This window comes from Colletes gigas, unplaced genomic scaffold (genome assembly GCF_013123115.1).
Source record: "Colletes gigas isolate AHSC1104 unplaced genomic scaffold, ASM1312311v1 Colletes_gigas_Sc00011, whole genome shotgun sequence".
In the NCBI taxonomy this organism is placed as follows: domain Eukaryota; kingdom Metazoa; phylum Arthropoda; class Insecta; order Hymenoptera; family Colletidae; genus Colletes; species Colletes gigas.
Genome location: NW_025106640.1, coordinates 3,797,561 through 3,813,313, shown reverse-complemented (window position 1 = coordinate 3,813,313; position 15,753 = coordinate 3,797,561). Strand labels below are relative to the sequence as shown.

Genomic DNA, 15,753 nt, shown 5'->3' with positions numbered 1-15,753 from the left:
CGTTTGTACGTCGTATATTTTTAGCGGTTTTTCTACCACGCTGCGCGAACCAAGTGAAACAGCGACGCTCTGCTATGACGCCTGTTCTCAGAATGGTCTTTTAGTCGGCGATTGTGAGTCGTACCATGCGAGGAGGTTTAACGTGTTATGACGTGGTGAGTACTGTTGGCAATGTCTAAAGATTTGTTTGGGTTTCGTTGAAAGAGATTTACAGCAAAATCTATAGTGGTTCCATCTCTTTTACAACTAAGTATTTTAATGGTATTTAAATTTCAGGAGGAATCTAGAACGCCTGCATCCACCGACGACGATTCCTGTATTTCCTTGGAACTCGATTTGCTAAATCCAAGGTATCGATCTTCGACGTTTTCCTAAGTATTTTCTATTTTTTGGTTAAACAGACAAAGTTATATTCGCGTTCCTTCTAAAATAAATATTTAAACGGCATCTATTACGTTTCAAACTGTCGTTCGTCTTCCCGCAATTATCCTAACGGTGTTTTAATTAATTCATTGTTGCCAGAGTTACGAGATCGAATCGAAAATCGCGACGTCAGCGAAGTTCGAAGAGCACGAGAAGTAATTTGCCGAACCTGTTCGAGGCGTCTGAGAGAAACTCCAATCATCGTCGCTGTTTCGCTAGCTACGACCACGTCGAAACAAAATTACGTAAGTGATGTAAGTGTTAGCAGAATCCAGATACACGTAGCCTACTTTAAAATGTGTTAAAACTACCAAACGAGACATATCACGAGGCTTAAATTCACACTTGATGATTTGTTTTTACAAATTGTTAGGTAATAACTAAATGCAATGTGCGTTCCAGAATCTGACAAAGTAGATAAAGACACTAAGGGTCATCGTGCGTCGAGTCTTCAACATTTTCCGAGTTATGGTTATCAGAAAAAGTATGAGGTAATTGATCACACTCGATTAAAAATTACATCCATATCTCTAACAATAATAGTACGTACAAAATAGCAAAGAGTACAAAACATGGTAGATGTATTTTTGTACAACCCGGAGATATAATAATTGAAGAGGCAGTTTTGAAAACGTCACAGCGTGAAAGCGTAAAAACGTCAAAGAGTTGGTTTTTTGTAGCAACACTTTACGCCGCCAGTGACCATTAGCAGTTATAGCACAATTGTTATGAAACTGTGGTCGTAAACCATTTACGTCACTTCAGATTATACGTTGCCCATTTGCAACAATATATCTACGATCGAAAAGGTGCTTTGAATCGCGATAGTTGTCAAACGCTATTCCACAAACTCGGGCTCAAAATTTCAAAGGGTCTTTTGCCAAAAACCTGAAAAGGTTTTTTGAATCGAACGTGGAAACGAACTTAATAAACGGGGAATAAAGTAAACGAATAAAAGACGAACAACTATATCTCCGTTGCTCGTCAAACGAAAGTAAAAATTTTATACGTTTTATTTACTTCTTCTCCCCGTGTGTTTCTAGCCTCAAGTAACTTTCGTTGCTGAGAAGTCTTCCAGTGGTGAAGACCTCGTCGACAGATCCCTCCCGAAACTTTGGTAATTATCTGAAAAGTTCACTGGGTCACGTTCGCTTTCCTAAATCGTGTACGCCCCTAACTCGTGTAAATCTAACCATACCTTCAACGCACTCCTTTGACAGCACGAAGGGGAAGAGTACACCGCGAATAATTCGAGCTATCCGTCGAAACAGTCGAAAGTGTAAGTCAACCCCCTTGCAACGGATGCTCTAATTTCGATCTGTCTATTCGGACTTTGGGGGCGACTGAGAAAGACAAATTTAATACTTGAAATAGTCAAATCAAAATTTTGTCTATTTCGTTTCCATAGACGATCGATCGAATTTCCTCCAGATTTCTGGATATGATTTCCAACCGTTCGCGACTACTCAGGCCGATTGCAGACGTTTCAAATGTCGTTTTCTCGTTGTTTATAGCGTTCCCATGATTCTGGTCATCCCCAAGGCCCGAAACCCCGTTGAAAATCGACCACGACCCACGAGCCGCTGGCCCTGATTCGATGTACTTGTTCCTTTTCGCGCTGTTTCTCTTCGCCTATCTGTTCCTCGGCAAGGGGTGCGAAAATCCACGCGTAGACGAAACCGGGGCTGGCAACTCGAGGGGTGGCGACATCGACGGGATCCACGCGGCCAACGTTCTCGCGAGGACCAGCAATTTAATCCAAGAACGTTCGTAGTCGAACCGGAGGAGGATCGATCAGAATCACCGGAACGACCGCGTCCCGGGAACAGCAAGAGCAGCGTGGTGGTTCTGTATCACGGGAAATCGACCGCAGCCGCTCCAGCATACCCCGAACCACCCCTTAGGGCCACTCAATCGGAACGGGTGGTTGCGCGTGGACCGAGTCAATTGCTAACAGAGACCGTTCAACCCTTGCGTCAGCAAAGGTAAAATACGTCTAACGACATTTTAACCTCTGCGGGCCAAATTATTTTTCACTTCGGGGGAGAGGTGAGAAATACAAATTTAGCAACTCGGTACAACAGAAAGCGTGGGTTTACAGAGGGTTGTCCTGCAAAAGAATGAGAGTGACAAAATCAACAGATTGTCTGGTTAATACCATTTGAGTAATTGGTGGCTCGCCCTGCTGAATTTACACAATGATTCATAACGAATCGAACACTCGGAAATATACCACCCCTCGGAGACAGTGTTCGATCGATCGGATAGACACGCTCGCGTCGAAAGTTAACGCGTAGGATGGAACGAGGATAAAATTTTTCAAACAAATATCTTCGATTATTTATGAAATATAGAATCGTCGTGGGACGAAGCGTCAGGGATGATTTTTCTCTACCTGTCTCGGTGGTTGCAGTTCCCCGCAAGTTCTGCAATTTTCTTTCGGAGACCACCAATATTTACAGATTCGAAAGTTTCCCTCCGCGAGATGCAAAGCGCGAAATGCACTCGAGCCCCGTTCCCGTCCCTTCAGGAATCCATATTCCCAAAACCAATTAAATTGCCAAAAGTTTCGAGACATTTCCGCAAAGTTATCAACGATCGAAATAAGATGAAAGTTTCGTTCCGTATCGCGAGCCCTGTGATCGGATCTCCGTGGAAGCCCGAGAATTCTCTCCACGGTTTCCTTCTCTTGCAGCTCGAGCCTGGCGGAAAGTCCGGAAGACCGATCTCTTATATATCCGATCGAACGAAGGAAAGCTACTTTGAGACGACGCCGACGTTTATCGAGGCGACGAGGACCACTCAACGTACACATTTATCAGGACGGCCGTGCAGTCGCTTCCTTGTCCAAGGACCATCGTGTTTTGTCCAAAGAGACGCAACCAGCGGACCGGAGATCCGATCCGTCGAGATATTCGGTCAAGTCTGCGAAAAATTTGATTAGGTCCTGTGAGGAGTCCACCACTCGTCAAGAGGACGATTCGGATGATCCTGATCGAGGCAGAGGATCGAACAAGCACTGGGAACTCGACAGAACCTTCAGGGAACGATGTCGTCCCACTGATAAGTTCGTTTCGAAACTAATGGCTCGTTCCAGGTAACAGAATCCATCATAGTTTATGCGATAGTCACGTTCGAATCTATCTATCGGTCTAATAGTCTTTTCTTTTAAATTGATACGCGAAGGGAGCTTAATATTGAACTCTCCAGACACCAGAGTAGTCTTTACGATCATTCAAATTAATACTTCTTCATAGATTATGTCATCTGACAGTCACGAGCAATAACGTTCGATGATCTCCGATCACGGTTCCCGATGTTAATTATAGCGTATGATAGCCATCAGCCGTGGCGTTTGATAGTTTCCTACATTAGCGTTAATCAATTATTGCCCGCGGCGCATAACGGGCTCTAAATATAGCTCACGATATCTCATAATTATAAGGCCTATCGGTTGTCCATTACGTCGTGCTTTTAAAAACGTTAATTGCGATCGATCGATGATATCGGTAGAGAACTATTCAAAGCTGAATCGCGTAAAATAACTCGGTAATAACAATCTTTTTAAGCGACGCGTTGGGAATGTCGGGGTTAACACACGTTTTCCAGTCTAGGAAAAGACGGGGATTCGAGACAACGTAAAAACGAAGCCGTTTGCCCAAACTTGGCCTATCTGATGCAACAGATGCACTCGCGTCCCCGTGAACGTGGCGACGACCGTGCATTTATCAGCGTGAACGACGGCGACGACGACTCGAAGCGGGTGTTCCCGTTTCAGGCTACTCCTAGCGGCAACTTGAAGATCGTACCGAATCAGGTAAACGTTCGGGAACGACTCACCGACCGCGATCGTTCATCGAATCCTGGGAATGTTGGCCTCAGGGCAGACGCGTAGTCGTTCTAGGTGGTGTTCGAATCGAAGAAAGTCAGCGTTCTGGTGGCTGATCCACGGCACACGAAGGTTAACGTCAAAGCTGAGCTTAACAGACCCGGAAACGAGTTGGCTGGTCGCTTTTCCGAGCCCTCCGCGAGACCGAGGCTCGTCGATCTTCCGCCCGGCGTCTCATCCTCGACGATCAATCGGTTACAGGTAACTCTGACAACTTCGTAATACCGGTTGATCGACTGTTTCGCGAACGTATATCGCTTCTCTTTTTTTCTTCCGTACGTTCGAAGGCCCAGAAAAGTTTTCCGCCGATCGGGGACGCGAGCAAATCCACGATGCACGCATTCAAATCGAAATTCGGTCAAACGGAGATGGAGCAGAACCAGCAGACGTTGCCGTCGATGTCGTGCCAAGCACCGTTGCTCCAGGAGGTGCCACTGTCCGCGTGAGTGTCGTTTGCTGGCGATGTTTGCCAATAATTATAGTAACCGTGGTCCCCGTGCAGACTCGGATTTACCAGCGATTTGCCGATCGATTGGGATAATATCATTCTCCCGGAGAAGACCGACTTGTATCAGGAGTTAGCCAGGCGTATCACAAATTACAAGTAAGCTTATAGTTTTGTCCGACCGCCGGGGACAAAGTTAGGGGCGAACGGGACAGGATTACCGGCTAAACTTCGCGATCGATCTTTCGAGGAACGCGGATTGCATCGTGAGGATTGGCGTGGACGAATTCCATTGCCACCTTCTGGTGCTCCAGAGCTACAGCGCCTTTTTCGACGAGAAGAATTGTAAAGAGATCGATCTGACCGAGGTGAGTGTCCACGTTATACTAAACGTACAACAGTAAAATCAAGAAAACCTTCGTGAAGTGTATTACGGAGAGATTGAAATGAAATTAGTATTAATCCAAAACGAACGATCTATGTAAGCCCAGTTTGGGAAAAGGCAACGTTTCTGAAAAGTTATCTAGATTCGAAAGAGTTGCAAGGAAACCTTGAGGGTGCTCTCGGCGGATCTTCGAATCCTTTGTTCCCTACAGACTTCTTCAGTCTCTGACTCTGACTTCTCGAGATTTGGAGATTGCTCTCCGACCCTTCCCGTTGTTTCCCTTTTATCTCATCAAGAAGTCATAAGATTATTAAAAGAGCAGACGTTGATATAGACCCTTAATCTCAGAAAGAAAATCATTCCAGAGATGTCCGGGATCCCCGAAAGATGATTAATCTCCCAGAGGTCCCCGGAAAAACCGAGCGACCCCATTTTCCTTAATTCCCGTTAACCTCGTCAGAGAACATCCATCAGGGCAGCACGAATAACGTAATCGCTTCGATCAACTCCCGTGATCATTTACCATTTTCATATTTCGGTTTTGCCCGAGCAGTCGTTTCTTTCGGCGTATCGTCGCTGGCTGGGAAAACCACGGTCTCGCATTAATATAAATTTTTCCGCCCCCGTCGCGAGCACTCGTCCGCCATCGATCTTCGTCCATTAACGAAGCACGCTAAACTAGTCGTAAACCGCGATTTCGTTGTTATAGTTTCTTTGCTCGCACGAGAGTCGAACAAAAGGTAAAATTGTAATACAATTTATAAAATATGCGAAAGGTTCGCGGAGTTCTTCGTCCCCATCCTATTCCTATCGAGGTTGGCCGCGATTTGATTATATTCGTGCACCTTGCAAGATCCATTATGGATTTATCGGTATACGGAACGTAAAGTTTGTACCGGATCCCGAATGAACTCTCTTTGTTCGCAGGATCCGATTTTCTGCCCGTCGCGTTCCTTCATTCAGGATACGCGTCCTATCGACCAGCCACGACGTTCGTCTTCGGCCCCTCAATTTCTCGCCAGCTTATTTCAAAACGTTCTTTCGCCCGGTTCTTTTTCCTTTCTCTTGAGCGATTTGTTTGATAGAGTGGGTGACGGTACGATCAGATTCTGCGGATATTGTGCCTGGGATGAAATTCGTTGACCTTGCGTGACACTATCGTGGGATGTGTCGAAACCTCGAAAGGGATCTTTTGAAGATTGCACGCATGACGAGGATGAAGAGATTTAGAGATAGTAGAGGAAATCACTATGGTTTACTATGGTTTACCAACATAAGAATGTTCGTATTCGTATGCTAGCCATACTATATTTAAGTTTGAAAGAAGGGTGACCTTTTCCCCCAAGGCCAGAGCGAGAGAAGTTTTAAATTTCCAAACTTTTCGAGGCAATAAAGAGGACCGTACTAATGTATGGACGTTCGAAATAGAGACATTATGGCAGAGCGAAAGAGGGAAATTCGATATATCTTCGGTATTGAAGGTTCGAAATCGCCGAATAGGCAGCGCCAAGGGGTTGCAAGCGACCCCAATCTCTTGTGTCAGCATCCTGTACTGCTGCCACCTCCCCCTTTTTCCCAGTCCTCTAACAGTGACTCTGTGGGCTCGAAGCCAAGCGACCTTGAACTCCTTTTCGCCTTCCCCGCCCGCGGCTATATTTGACTCTCTTTTTACATAAGGGTGAATAGCGACTCTCGAATAATGCGCTGCTCGTCGCCCTTTAATGATTGCTGCAAAGAGCCCCGACCATTTTTACGGTCTACCCTTCGACGACGCTCTCTTGCTCGCCACGTGTCAAGGAAACGAGTAATTAAAAATAAAAGAGAAACGACCGAGTACCCTGCCTTGCGTAAAGATTTTCGATATTCCTAACTTAATTACCTTCTATACGAACAGGGGTACGCAACCCTCCGAATGTTTTTTATCGTAAAACATCGTTCATACTTGTGCATGTTCGAAAATTTCGTAATTAACTCTATGAAAAATGAAAAACTACGGCCAGTAAGAGTCGAGTTGAAGTGTCATTAATCAACTACCATTGTTGGGATGCCTACTAAAAGTGATCTTTCATCGTACTGTTCTGCACAATCGTCGTCCGTTCTAGAATCTCCTCAACTGTGCCAAACCTCCGTCCGTTGATCTTTCGTTTTAGGAAAAATGAGAAAGTCCGAAATAATCAAATCAAGAGGGACGAGTTTTCATCATCCCTAGAATAAAGCCAAAGCCGAAAGGACGAAAATTTGACACAGTTGAGGAGACTCAGGAAGAGAAGAATCGTGCAGAATAATACGAAAAATGGAAACTGCCAGGAGAGGTTTCAACAATGGTTTTATAAATTCTCAAAAATCGCATATCATGCAAATTAGAGCGACGTGTCCTCGAAGGCGTTCGCCACCATCTACGATTGGATGATCAGTTCGCAGAACGAAAGCTGCCAGCTTTTGCACAGAGACAATATCCTGGAAGTATTCATCGCTGCTCAGTACCTCTGTATTAAAGGTAAGTAACAAAAGAAATATTTAAAATCCAACTTCATACGTACCTCGTGCTTCGTCTTGCCAAAAATACATTTCTACAAATGTCCAACAACTTCTAACTGGAATCCACTGTTTCAGAATTGTGCATTAAACTAATTCAAAATTGCTTAATATTTTCTCCGTAACAATAATAGGAAAATAAGTACCCGCAGCTATGTTTGCACGAACTTGGAATATTTACTCAGCTACTTCGGTTTAAATCGAGTTTCGCGGAATAATTTAACTGCACTATAGAGTACGACCAACGGAGCCAAATTACATTTAATGGCGTATGATATTATTAATATAATCGAATATAAATAGCATGAAACGTTAAAAGCTTCCAAGATATTCAATTAAAAAAGTACGTAGTTAACCTTCTAAAAAGAATTAGCGAGCATTAAAGAATTTCGTCATTAAAGAATGCATAGCGAACCGAGGATCTTTAACCTCATGAATTTAAATCCTCCCGTGACTTTATTTATGTGAAGGGTTTACGAGCAATGATCCTGTTTACATTGTGTCCCCGCCACCGTTTCCCATTTCCATCAATCTTCTAAACCGCGACTGTCTTGCATAATATATAGCACGCGCCTCCTAGCACACTTTAAAAGTTCAGACCCGCTGCTGGGAAAGAATGAAAAGTTCCTTGGCGCGATAAGCTTCCGGGGAACTTGCAATGGCACTGCACTCGAGTTTCGTTGAATACGTCACTGTCTAACTCGAAACTTCAATAAACCGTTCGAGATGCGAGGGAAATAAAGGACTGCATTCTATTTCCGTGCGAAACACGAGGAAATTTAGATTCCTTTCTCGAATTCTACTACCGAAGTTCACACTGTTCGCGTTAAAACAAGAGAGGCTGCTCAAATTTCGAATACAGAAAATCTAAGATAGAATATGAACCCTCGTTCGTTAGAATTAGAAGAGCAATGCTGGGCTTTCATAGACAACGACGAATTGTTCACCGAAGACACAGCCTTTTTATTGTACCTGGAGGCAAAGAAGATCAAAAATATCGCCGTCATGGAGCTGATGTTGCCCAGGATAATGAAATTCTTCCTGATGCTCGTCAGCACCAAAGACTTTCTGGAGCTGTCCGTTGACGAGCTCTGCCTTTTGCTAAAATCGAACTACATTTGCGTAAACAGGTAACTTTCTATTAAAAATCTATCGTGTCCTCGATGAAATATCGCGTTTCGTCCCTGTCAGCGAAATGGAAGTATTGATGTCCGCGGTCCGATGGCTGATGCACGATTGGGACAATAGAAAGCATCAGATGCTGGAAGTAATGAAGTGCATCCGATTCGGACTTATAGCCCCGTGGCAATTGGTAGACGTGAAAAGGAACCCGGAGAATCCTGAATTCATGGAGCTGATGTCATTCCCGGAGGTGCAGAAGATGGTCGACGATGGTTTAGCGTAAGCGTTTCGCCGGGAAATCGAGTACTCGTTCGTTAAATTACTATTTATTTCAGTTTCGTCATTATCAAGTACTGGTACGGTAACCAGACCGAAGACTATCACCACTGGATCGAACTATTGGGGCTGTCCGAGCCCACCAATCGAAATTGGGCCGGGGAGGACAAGGTATTTCGAATTAAAATTCTTTAGAACGCTATAAAATAACTGTCTCGTGTGTCTGTTGTTCCAAGAACTACGTGACGTATCGGGAATTCTTGCTGTACCTCGAAGAGTATCAAAGAACGAAAATTTCGGAGCTGAGGAATCGGAAAACTCTTCCAAAGACCACCCCACCGAATTCACCGCCCCATGATTATTTGTTCCCGCCTTCGAGGACGCCTAACAATTACGCTCAAAGCTCGGGTATTTATTTAAACTTTCGGTCTAGGTTTGGACTAAATTGCTGGACTGGCCGAATCTTACTTACAATTAGTTCCGAAGTAAAACTGTTATGATATTAATTTCAATATTGAAGTCACTTACCTATTCTTCTTTGCGCGTAAATCTGAGGCTGTGGGCGTGGGGCTTGGTCCAAATTGCCTGGCTAGTCCACACTGTAGGGCCATGATTAAGGTGCTGTCTAATCAGGATGAATCTGTCAGGTGACAACGATGCCGTTCGCAACGACGCAGCAACGCATTCGATGCACTCGAAGGCTGCCCCCCAGAATTATTTACCGCTGAACATGCCACTGGGTCTGATGATGCCTCCAAAATTGATGAACGAGTATCTGGAAAGAAGGAAAGGGGTGAGTGGACAAAACTCCGACGGAAGAGCGACGGAAAAGCCACAAAACAGACGGAGTCATTGATCGATCCGTTTACAATTGATATCCTTCTGCCCTCTTTGCCTGGCGATCATAAAGATATTTAAATTAGACATTGTGTAACATATTTAGCTCGTATTCTGTACATCGTATGTACATATTAAAACCTCAGATTATATTAGAACAACATTATCGTACACGTGTATGGTCTGTCGCGCGAGAACGTAGCGACTAAATTAATTATTCTCTGCTCATATATTTTTTAATATTTTTAATATCCTTTGAAAGATATCTACGCTCTCGCGCGACAGACTGTACGTTCATTTTATAAAATACCGTATCTCCTCGCGTAATGCGCTGACTCTTTTGTGGAAAATGACTGTTTCGAAGAGATTGAGGAAAGTATGTTTCAAAGTAACCCGCTCACGGTGGATGGAAAAGGAATGGCGGATATTACGGTGAGTCGTTCGCGATCGAATTTCGCGTCAAAACGACCGGGCAGATTTCTGTGTTTGAAAAGTTTTCGCTTGCTTGCTTTCAGGGATTATTACGCGGTTATCGTCAAAGAAATCTCGAGGTAAGCCGCGGCGTGCTTCTAAGTGGAAATAATAAATTTCGCCCAAGAAATGTCACGGAGCTGTAGTCAAAGGTCAGAGTTTATGCAGCTCGAAATCCGTGCTTAACGATGCCAGGCATCGAACCGAGCCATTACGTTCCGCGCGATTCATACAAATTGTTCTCACAGCGTATAAGCTCTTACCTTGAGATTACGCTGGCGTAACAACGTACTGTAGGCAGTAGGTATGTTTACGAGCACAGCAACGAAGAGACTGTTTGGTTATGACTTACACAGAGTCCCTTGTTCGGTTACTACGCGTCACCGAGACCCGAAACACAGAGATCAATGGTGGGGAGAAATGAACATAGACCAAACGCAGAACCTTTCTTCCCTCTCGTAAACACGCCAGTTCCCTACAGCAGCTAGAATACTAATTAATCCTATCGAAAACATTTAAGGCTACCACGACCTAGCGTCCTACAACTCTCACTGTTGAGGCATTCGAGTGTAAACAGTGTCGTACAAAGACTCGACTGCCACTCGAAGACTTTAACGATGAGAACTGTAATAATATTTTATCAGAGACGACAATACATGTAAGTTAATGGCGCAGAACGATCGTACGAGCAACGCGAAGGATGGGAACACGGTTACCTTGGACACCAGGTCCACCGGTATTGGGGAATCAACGAAAGCTCCCAGCAGGCCGTCAACCGTCGAGAAACACGGCCAGGAACACTGTCAACGCGACGCGAATTTGCTGGTAATGCGACTCGTTATCGAAGAAAAGATCCCTTTCGTTCACCGGCGGGAAACTTTCGTCCCCGTAGCCCGCGAGTCGTCTATTTTTCCAGGACGACGGTAAATTGGATTACGAGAGCCGGCAGGAGAAGAACGCGCCGGATGTTTGCCGGTGCCAGCAGCGCGAGTCGAATTTGATATTTTCCGCGAGGAAGCAGCAGGCGAGATGTAGGTTGCCGAGGGACCCGGAGGCGCGAGCAGACTCCGGTAAATCCGAGGAGGAGGCGGCCACCACGATACAGGCCGTCTACAGGGGATACAAGGCTAGAAGAAGATTTCACGAAGTTAGTAGACGCGAAAAGTTCCGGTTATTCGATACGATATCGGTGTTGCGCAGAAGTAACCTCGAAACAGAGAATTTTGTATGTTGGATCGTAACGAAATATCCGATCGAATCTTCCATTCGAACTCGAGACTCGACCGGGCACGCGTTGTTTCTCAGATCAAGAAATCGACGCTGGAGGAGAAACGGAATATCAAGAAGGTGGCGGAGCTTCTGGCTATTCCGATGGGAGAACCAGTCCGCAATTTAGAACCTATCAGAACCTCGAACAATTCGGCGAACCAAATGAAAAATGAGGAAACGCCCTGGACTCTGAGTTCCAAGGCGAAGAACAAGGACCAACGTTGCGCCGAAGATCTTTGTGAACGAGTAAACGTTATATAATAAAAATAATTTTTCCATGGAATTTTAGCGAACGAAATTAATTAAAATCGTTATCGTGAATTTTAGTTGAACGAACGCGTGCCCAGTTACCTGACAGGAGAACAAAGGACGTTGCGTGTCCTGGCGACCCCGACGCGCCCACGAAATGCGTTAAAGACTATCAGGACCATCAAGTCGCCGGTGTTTTTTTCAAATCACGACGAAAGAACCAGTTCCTTTTCGGACAACACCGACACGGAGGAACCTATCTCTCCGCAGACCGACGTTAAATCGACCACGACCGATTTCGACGACGATGCAGAACACAAGGAACAAGCGAAACACTCCAAAACTGTCCAAGTTCGAGCCTCGAATGGCAAACGACCACTGTAAGTCATCGAACGATCAATCGCATCTAAACGTTTGGTTTACTTAAAAATTACCATCAGACCACAGAGGATCAGCAGCAGCATATTAGGTTCGAACGCTGACCGCTACTTCTCGGAGCAATCTCTGTTCTTTCCCGATCGAGAATCGATCCTCGTATTCGGCGGCGCCGATCCCCACAAAGAGTACGGTCGTACCGGAAACATCAGCAAGGATATATACAGATTCAAACCTGCCGAGAACCTTTGGCAATTCGCTGGAGAAATTCCACAGCCACGACATCATCACTCGGTCGCTTACCTAAGAGGGCGTGTATACGTAGCGGGTGAGTGGAACGATGACGACAGCGCTACGTTATTGCTAATGTTCCTACGAAGGAATTTCTGTTTCGTTTATATTACTGTGAAAGAGCTTCGATGTAGCTTATCTTCTTTATGGTTTTGCTCGTAAAAGGGAATATATTCTTCGGTCGAGATTCGATCGAGTAAACCAGTGGTTTCCAAAGCTTACGGAAGGGAATTTTCTTAAAAAAGCGAACGGAAAATCTCTGAGAAATACAGAAAAGATATTGTTAGGAGGAAAGGCGACAAAGGAGGTGGAAGACAAACTCCGCGGGAAGAGTACCTCGGTTGCAAGTGTCTGGAGTTACGACCCAACCACGAGGACTTGGTTCGACGAACCTGACATGCTGACAGCCAGAATGGACTTCGGATTGGTGGTCAGTCATGGGAAAATGTACGCCATCGGTGGGCAAGACAGGAACGGGATGTGAGTCGTTGAACGGAGCTCAATTACGTTCCCTCTCTGCTGTTTCTTTCATTTTCCTCGCTATTTATTTCCACGTCGACCAGTTCTCGCTCAGGAAAACTTGGAGCATTTCGAAACATTAATTTAGTAAACGACAAATGACTCTTGTACCAACTAAGACGGAGGAGTTGTCTACCCTGAACAGTTATAAAATACGCAACGCTTCCCGGAGTGCTCTCTGCAGTTGTCGACGTTACGCTTTGAATCGAATAATTTAATTAAAGTTACGTAATTGGAAGAAGCGAGGGTGCGAGCTCGATACTCTCGCGAAGAAACTTTGTTTTCTCTATTACAGGGCTTTGAGAACCGTGGAGGCTTTCGATCCGTCCGACTCCAGGTGGAGAGAGATGCAACCGATGCAAACTGCGAGGGTGGGACCTGCCAGCGTGAAATATCGCGATCTTATCTGGGTCGCTGGCGGGATGACAAAATCGAAAAAGGAGTTCTACACGAAGGACGTCGAGTGCTATAACCCGATCGAAAATTTGTTAGCTCGATATTCCGTTGTACAATCTTTCGCGGCCCATTGCATTACCTAGATTAAACACTCGATACAGCCGCGTTCGCGGAAGAAATGCAAAAGCTGTTATCGATGTGCTTTCAGATGGCTGAAAGCGGTGCCTTTGAGGTCACCGAGGTGCTTTGCCTCTTTCTACGTCGTATCCGACTGTCTTTACGTGATCGGAGGAGTGTCGATCACCGAGACTGGCGCTCAGAGCATCGACAGCATCGACACGTGGGATAGAATCGATTGCGTTTGGAAAGAACAGGCGAACATGTCGATCCCGAGGCACGGACACGCCGTTGGTTCGATAGGTACGTTTTTCCATCGGGAAACTTACGAAACTCGAAAAACTCCTTCAACTCTCGAGATCCGCGACTCGTCCTTAATGGAGGACTTTTAGCGTAACGGGTTTAATAACTCGAATCTTTTCCGATTAATCGATAATCTTTCTCTTTTTAGGCGAACAGTTATTCATAATAGGAGGAATAACTACGATGTTCCCGAAAACACTGAACAGCGTCGAATGTTATTGCTGCGACATAGGGAAGTGGATGAAAGGCGTTGTTGCGTTACCATATTCTATATGCGGTCACGGGACTGTGTCTTTACCTCCGGCAAATCTTTTGATAAATCACCAACAACTCTGACATAAAAATCGTTACGCTTCTCTGCTTAACGATCGAATCAAACATGGCCGATCGAATTAAACATGGACGGTCGATTAAACATTCGTTTGTACCCTGTCGTTTGTATTTGAATAATTTTTTCTTTTTTTTTTATCGTAAATCATAATTCTTATACTTATTTCTATACGAATTTATATTATTTTGTACGGATTCTTTACTCGTACGCGCAATACAAATAAAATACAATCGCAAACGTTTCTATTAACTTTGAAATAACGTTGTCGTTTGTCGTTCGAACACTTTGTGAAATAGATTTCGCACATACCTGTTGTAAACTCGTGGTCACGAATACGTTGAAGAACCACTGGCTTATTCGTTAACGCGGCTCTGGTCACGGATAATAAAATTGAACGAGCTACTAGATTTATTCTGCCAATAATTATTAATAAAAATCAAAGACAAGCGTCAGTGCGTGTGACTCCTATGGTTGTAACTTTCGCCACCAGGTGGCGGTAGCAACCTCGCCATGAGGGGGCCGCCATCTGTCACGGGAGTAGCGTGTTATGAACCGCGAAGCGTGCGTGGAAGTTTCGAAAAAGGGATTCGGATTCGAATGCGGTAAGGTAACTATATAGCCGCCGTGCGGATAAACGCGAGTTAACCTGAAAATGGCCGAATCGTGCGAGTCGGTGGTGTCAAGTGTAGTGACTAGTGTTGTGCCCCACGGACAAACGAAAGTGCCTGAAACGCCTTGCCAGGAGGACGCGGAGACATCCGGCTGCCCAGGTACGTGTGCACCGCTAGAATATCTCGTACCAGTTTGAAACCAGTTTATTCAAACGCGACTGTCGAGCGCGGCCATGCAACAAGTGGCACGGAGCGCTCTTGCATGCCGAACAGGAGCGTATCGTGACGTTTAACGAGCCCCCTTGAATTTTCCTCGGTCTCCCGGTATTTTCTACCTAACATGTCGTCGTCGATCACGTGACTCATCGACGATCATATGCAACTTAATTTCGGCGCGTACGATGCGTGAAAATTTCAACGGGGCACGGAGATGTCTGTCACTCGCGCGAACTCGGATAAATTTTCTAAAGAGACAAAATGCCGTAGATTAAATTCCAGCCGACGTTAAGGACGTTACGTACACACAGTTCCCTTCAATTCGATTTTGACAACGTTCTTTTAATTATTTTCTACGCTCTCGTTTACAAATATTTGCACGTGATATTTTATCTTGTTCGCGGTCGCGACGCTGTTCGTATTTATTTGGTTATTTTTTGGTAGTATATTTTATACGATAAACGTTCCGGTTAACGAATTTAATATTACGTTACTGGCGAAAAGATTATTACCAAGCAGGTGGATAAAGAATCGAATTCGACTTTTTGACTCGGGACAATTATATGCACGCTTAAATTAATCGATAATATATAACGTGTAGCTTCCTTCGTGCAAATTATTTTAATTTATTTCCTCTAATATTGACGATTATAAGCAATTAGGTCTGTTTGCCGTTACCAATGAGACCGTTGA

General features: G+C 44.8%; 1 protein-coding gene across 1 annotated transcript; it reads left to right on the top strand.

Annotated features, from left to right (window-relative positions):
* The first annotated feature begins 125 nt into the window (after positions 1–125).
* LOC122398442 lies at positions 126–14,238 on the top strand. The gene is made up of 30 exons (XM_043398286.1): positions 126–152; positions 277–365; positions 532–668; positions 838–914; positions 1,467–1,540; positions 1,644–1,702; positions 2,198–2,408; positions 3,119–3,520; positions 4,033–4,240; positions 4,328–4,513; positions 4,600–4,754; positions 4,815–4,916; positions 5,008–5,125; positions 7,507–7,639; positions 8,576–8,807; positions 8,869–9,078; positions 9,135–9,246; positions 9,312–9,483; positions 9,723–9,868; positions 10,277–10,344; positions 10,428–10,463; positions 11,028–11,208; positions 11,300–11,530; positions 11,689–11,898; positions 11,980–12,281; positions 12,342–12,604; positions 12,855–13,047; positions 13,382–13,573; positions 13,691–13,902; positions 14,051–14,238. The coding sequence occupies exons 1-30, from the start codon at positions 126–128 to the stop codon at positions 14,236–14,238; spliced, it is 4,926 nt and encodes a 1,641-aa protein (XP_043254221.1).
* Positions 14,239–15,753: the final 1,515 nt, after the last annotated feature.

Coding starts and splice junctions, on each gene's coding strand:
- LOC122398442 (XM_043398286.1), top strand. CDS start 126: ATGCGAGGAGGTTTAACGTGTTATGAC. Junction 9,869..10,276: donor ATCTGGAAAGAAGGAAAGGG/GTGAGTGGACAA, acceptor ACTGTTTCGAAG/AGATTGAGGAAAGTATGTTT. Junction 10,464..11,027: donor ATCGTCAAAGAAATCTCGAG/GTAAGCCGCGGC, acceptor ATATTTTATCAG/AGACGACAATACATGTAAGT.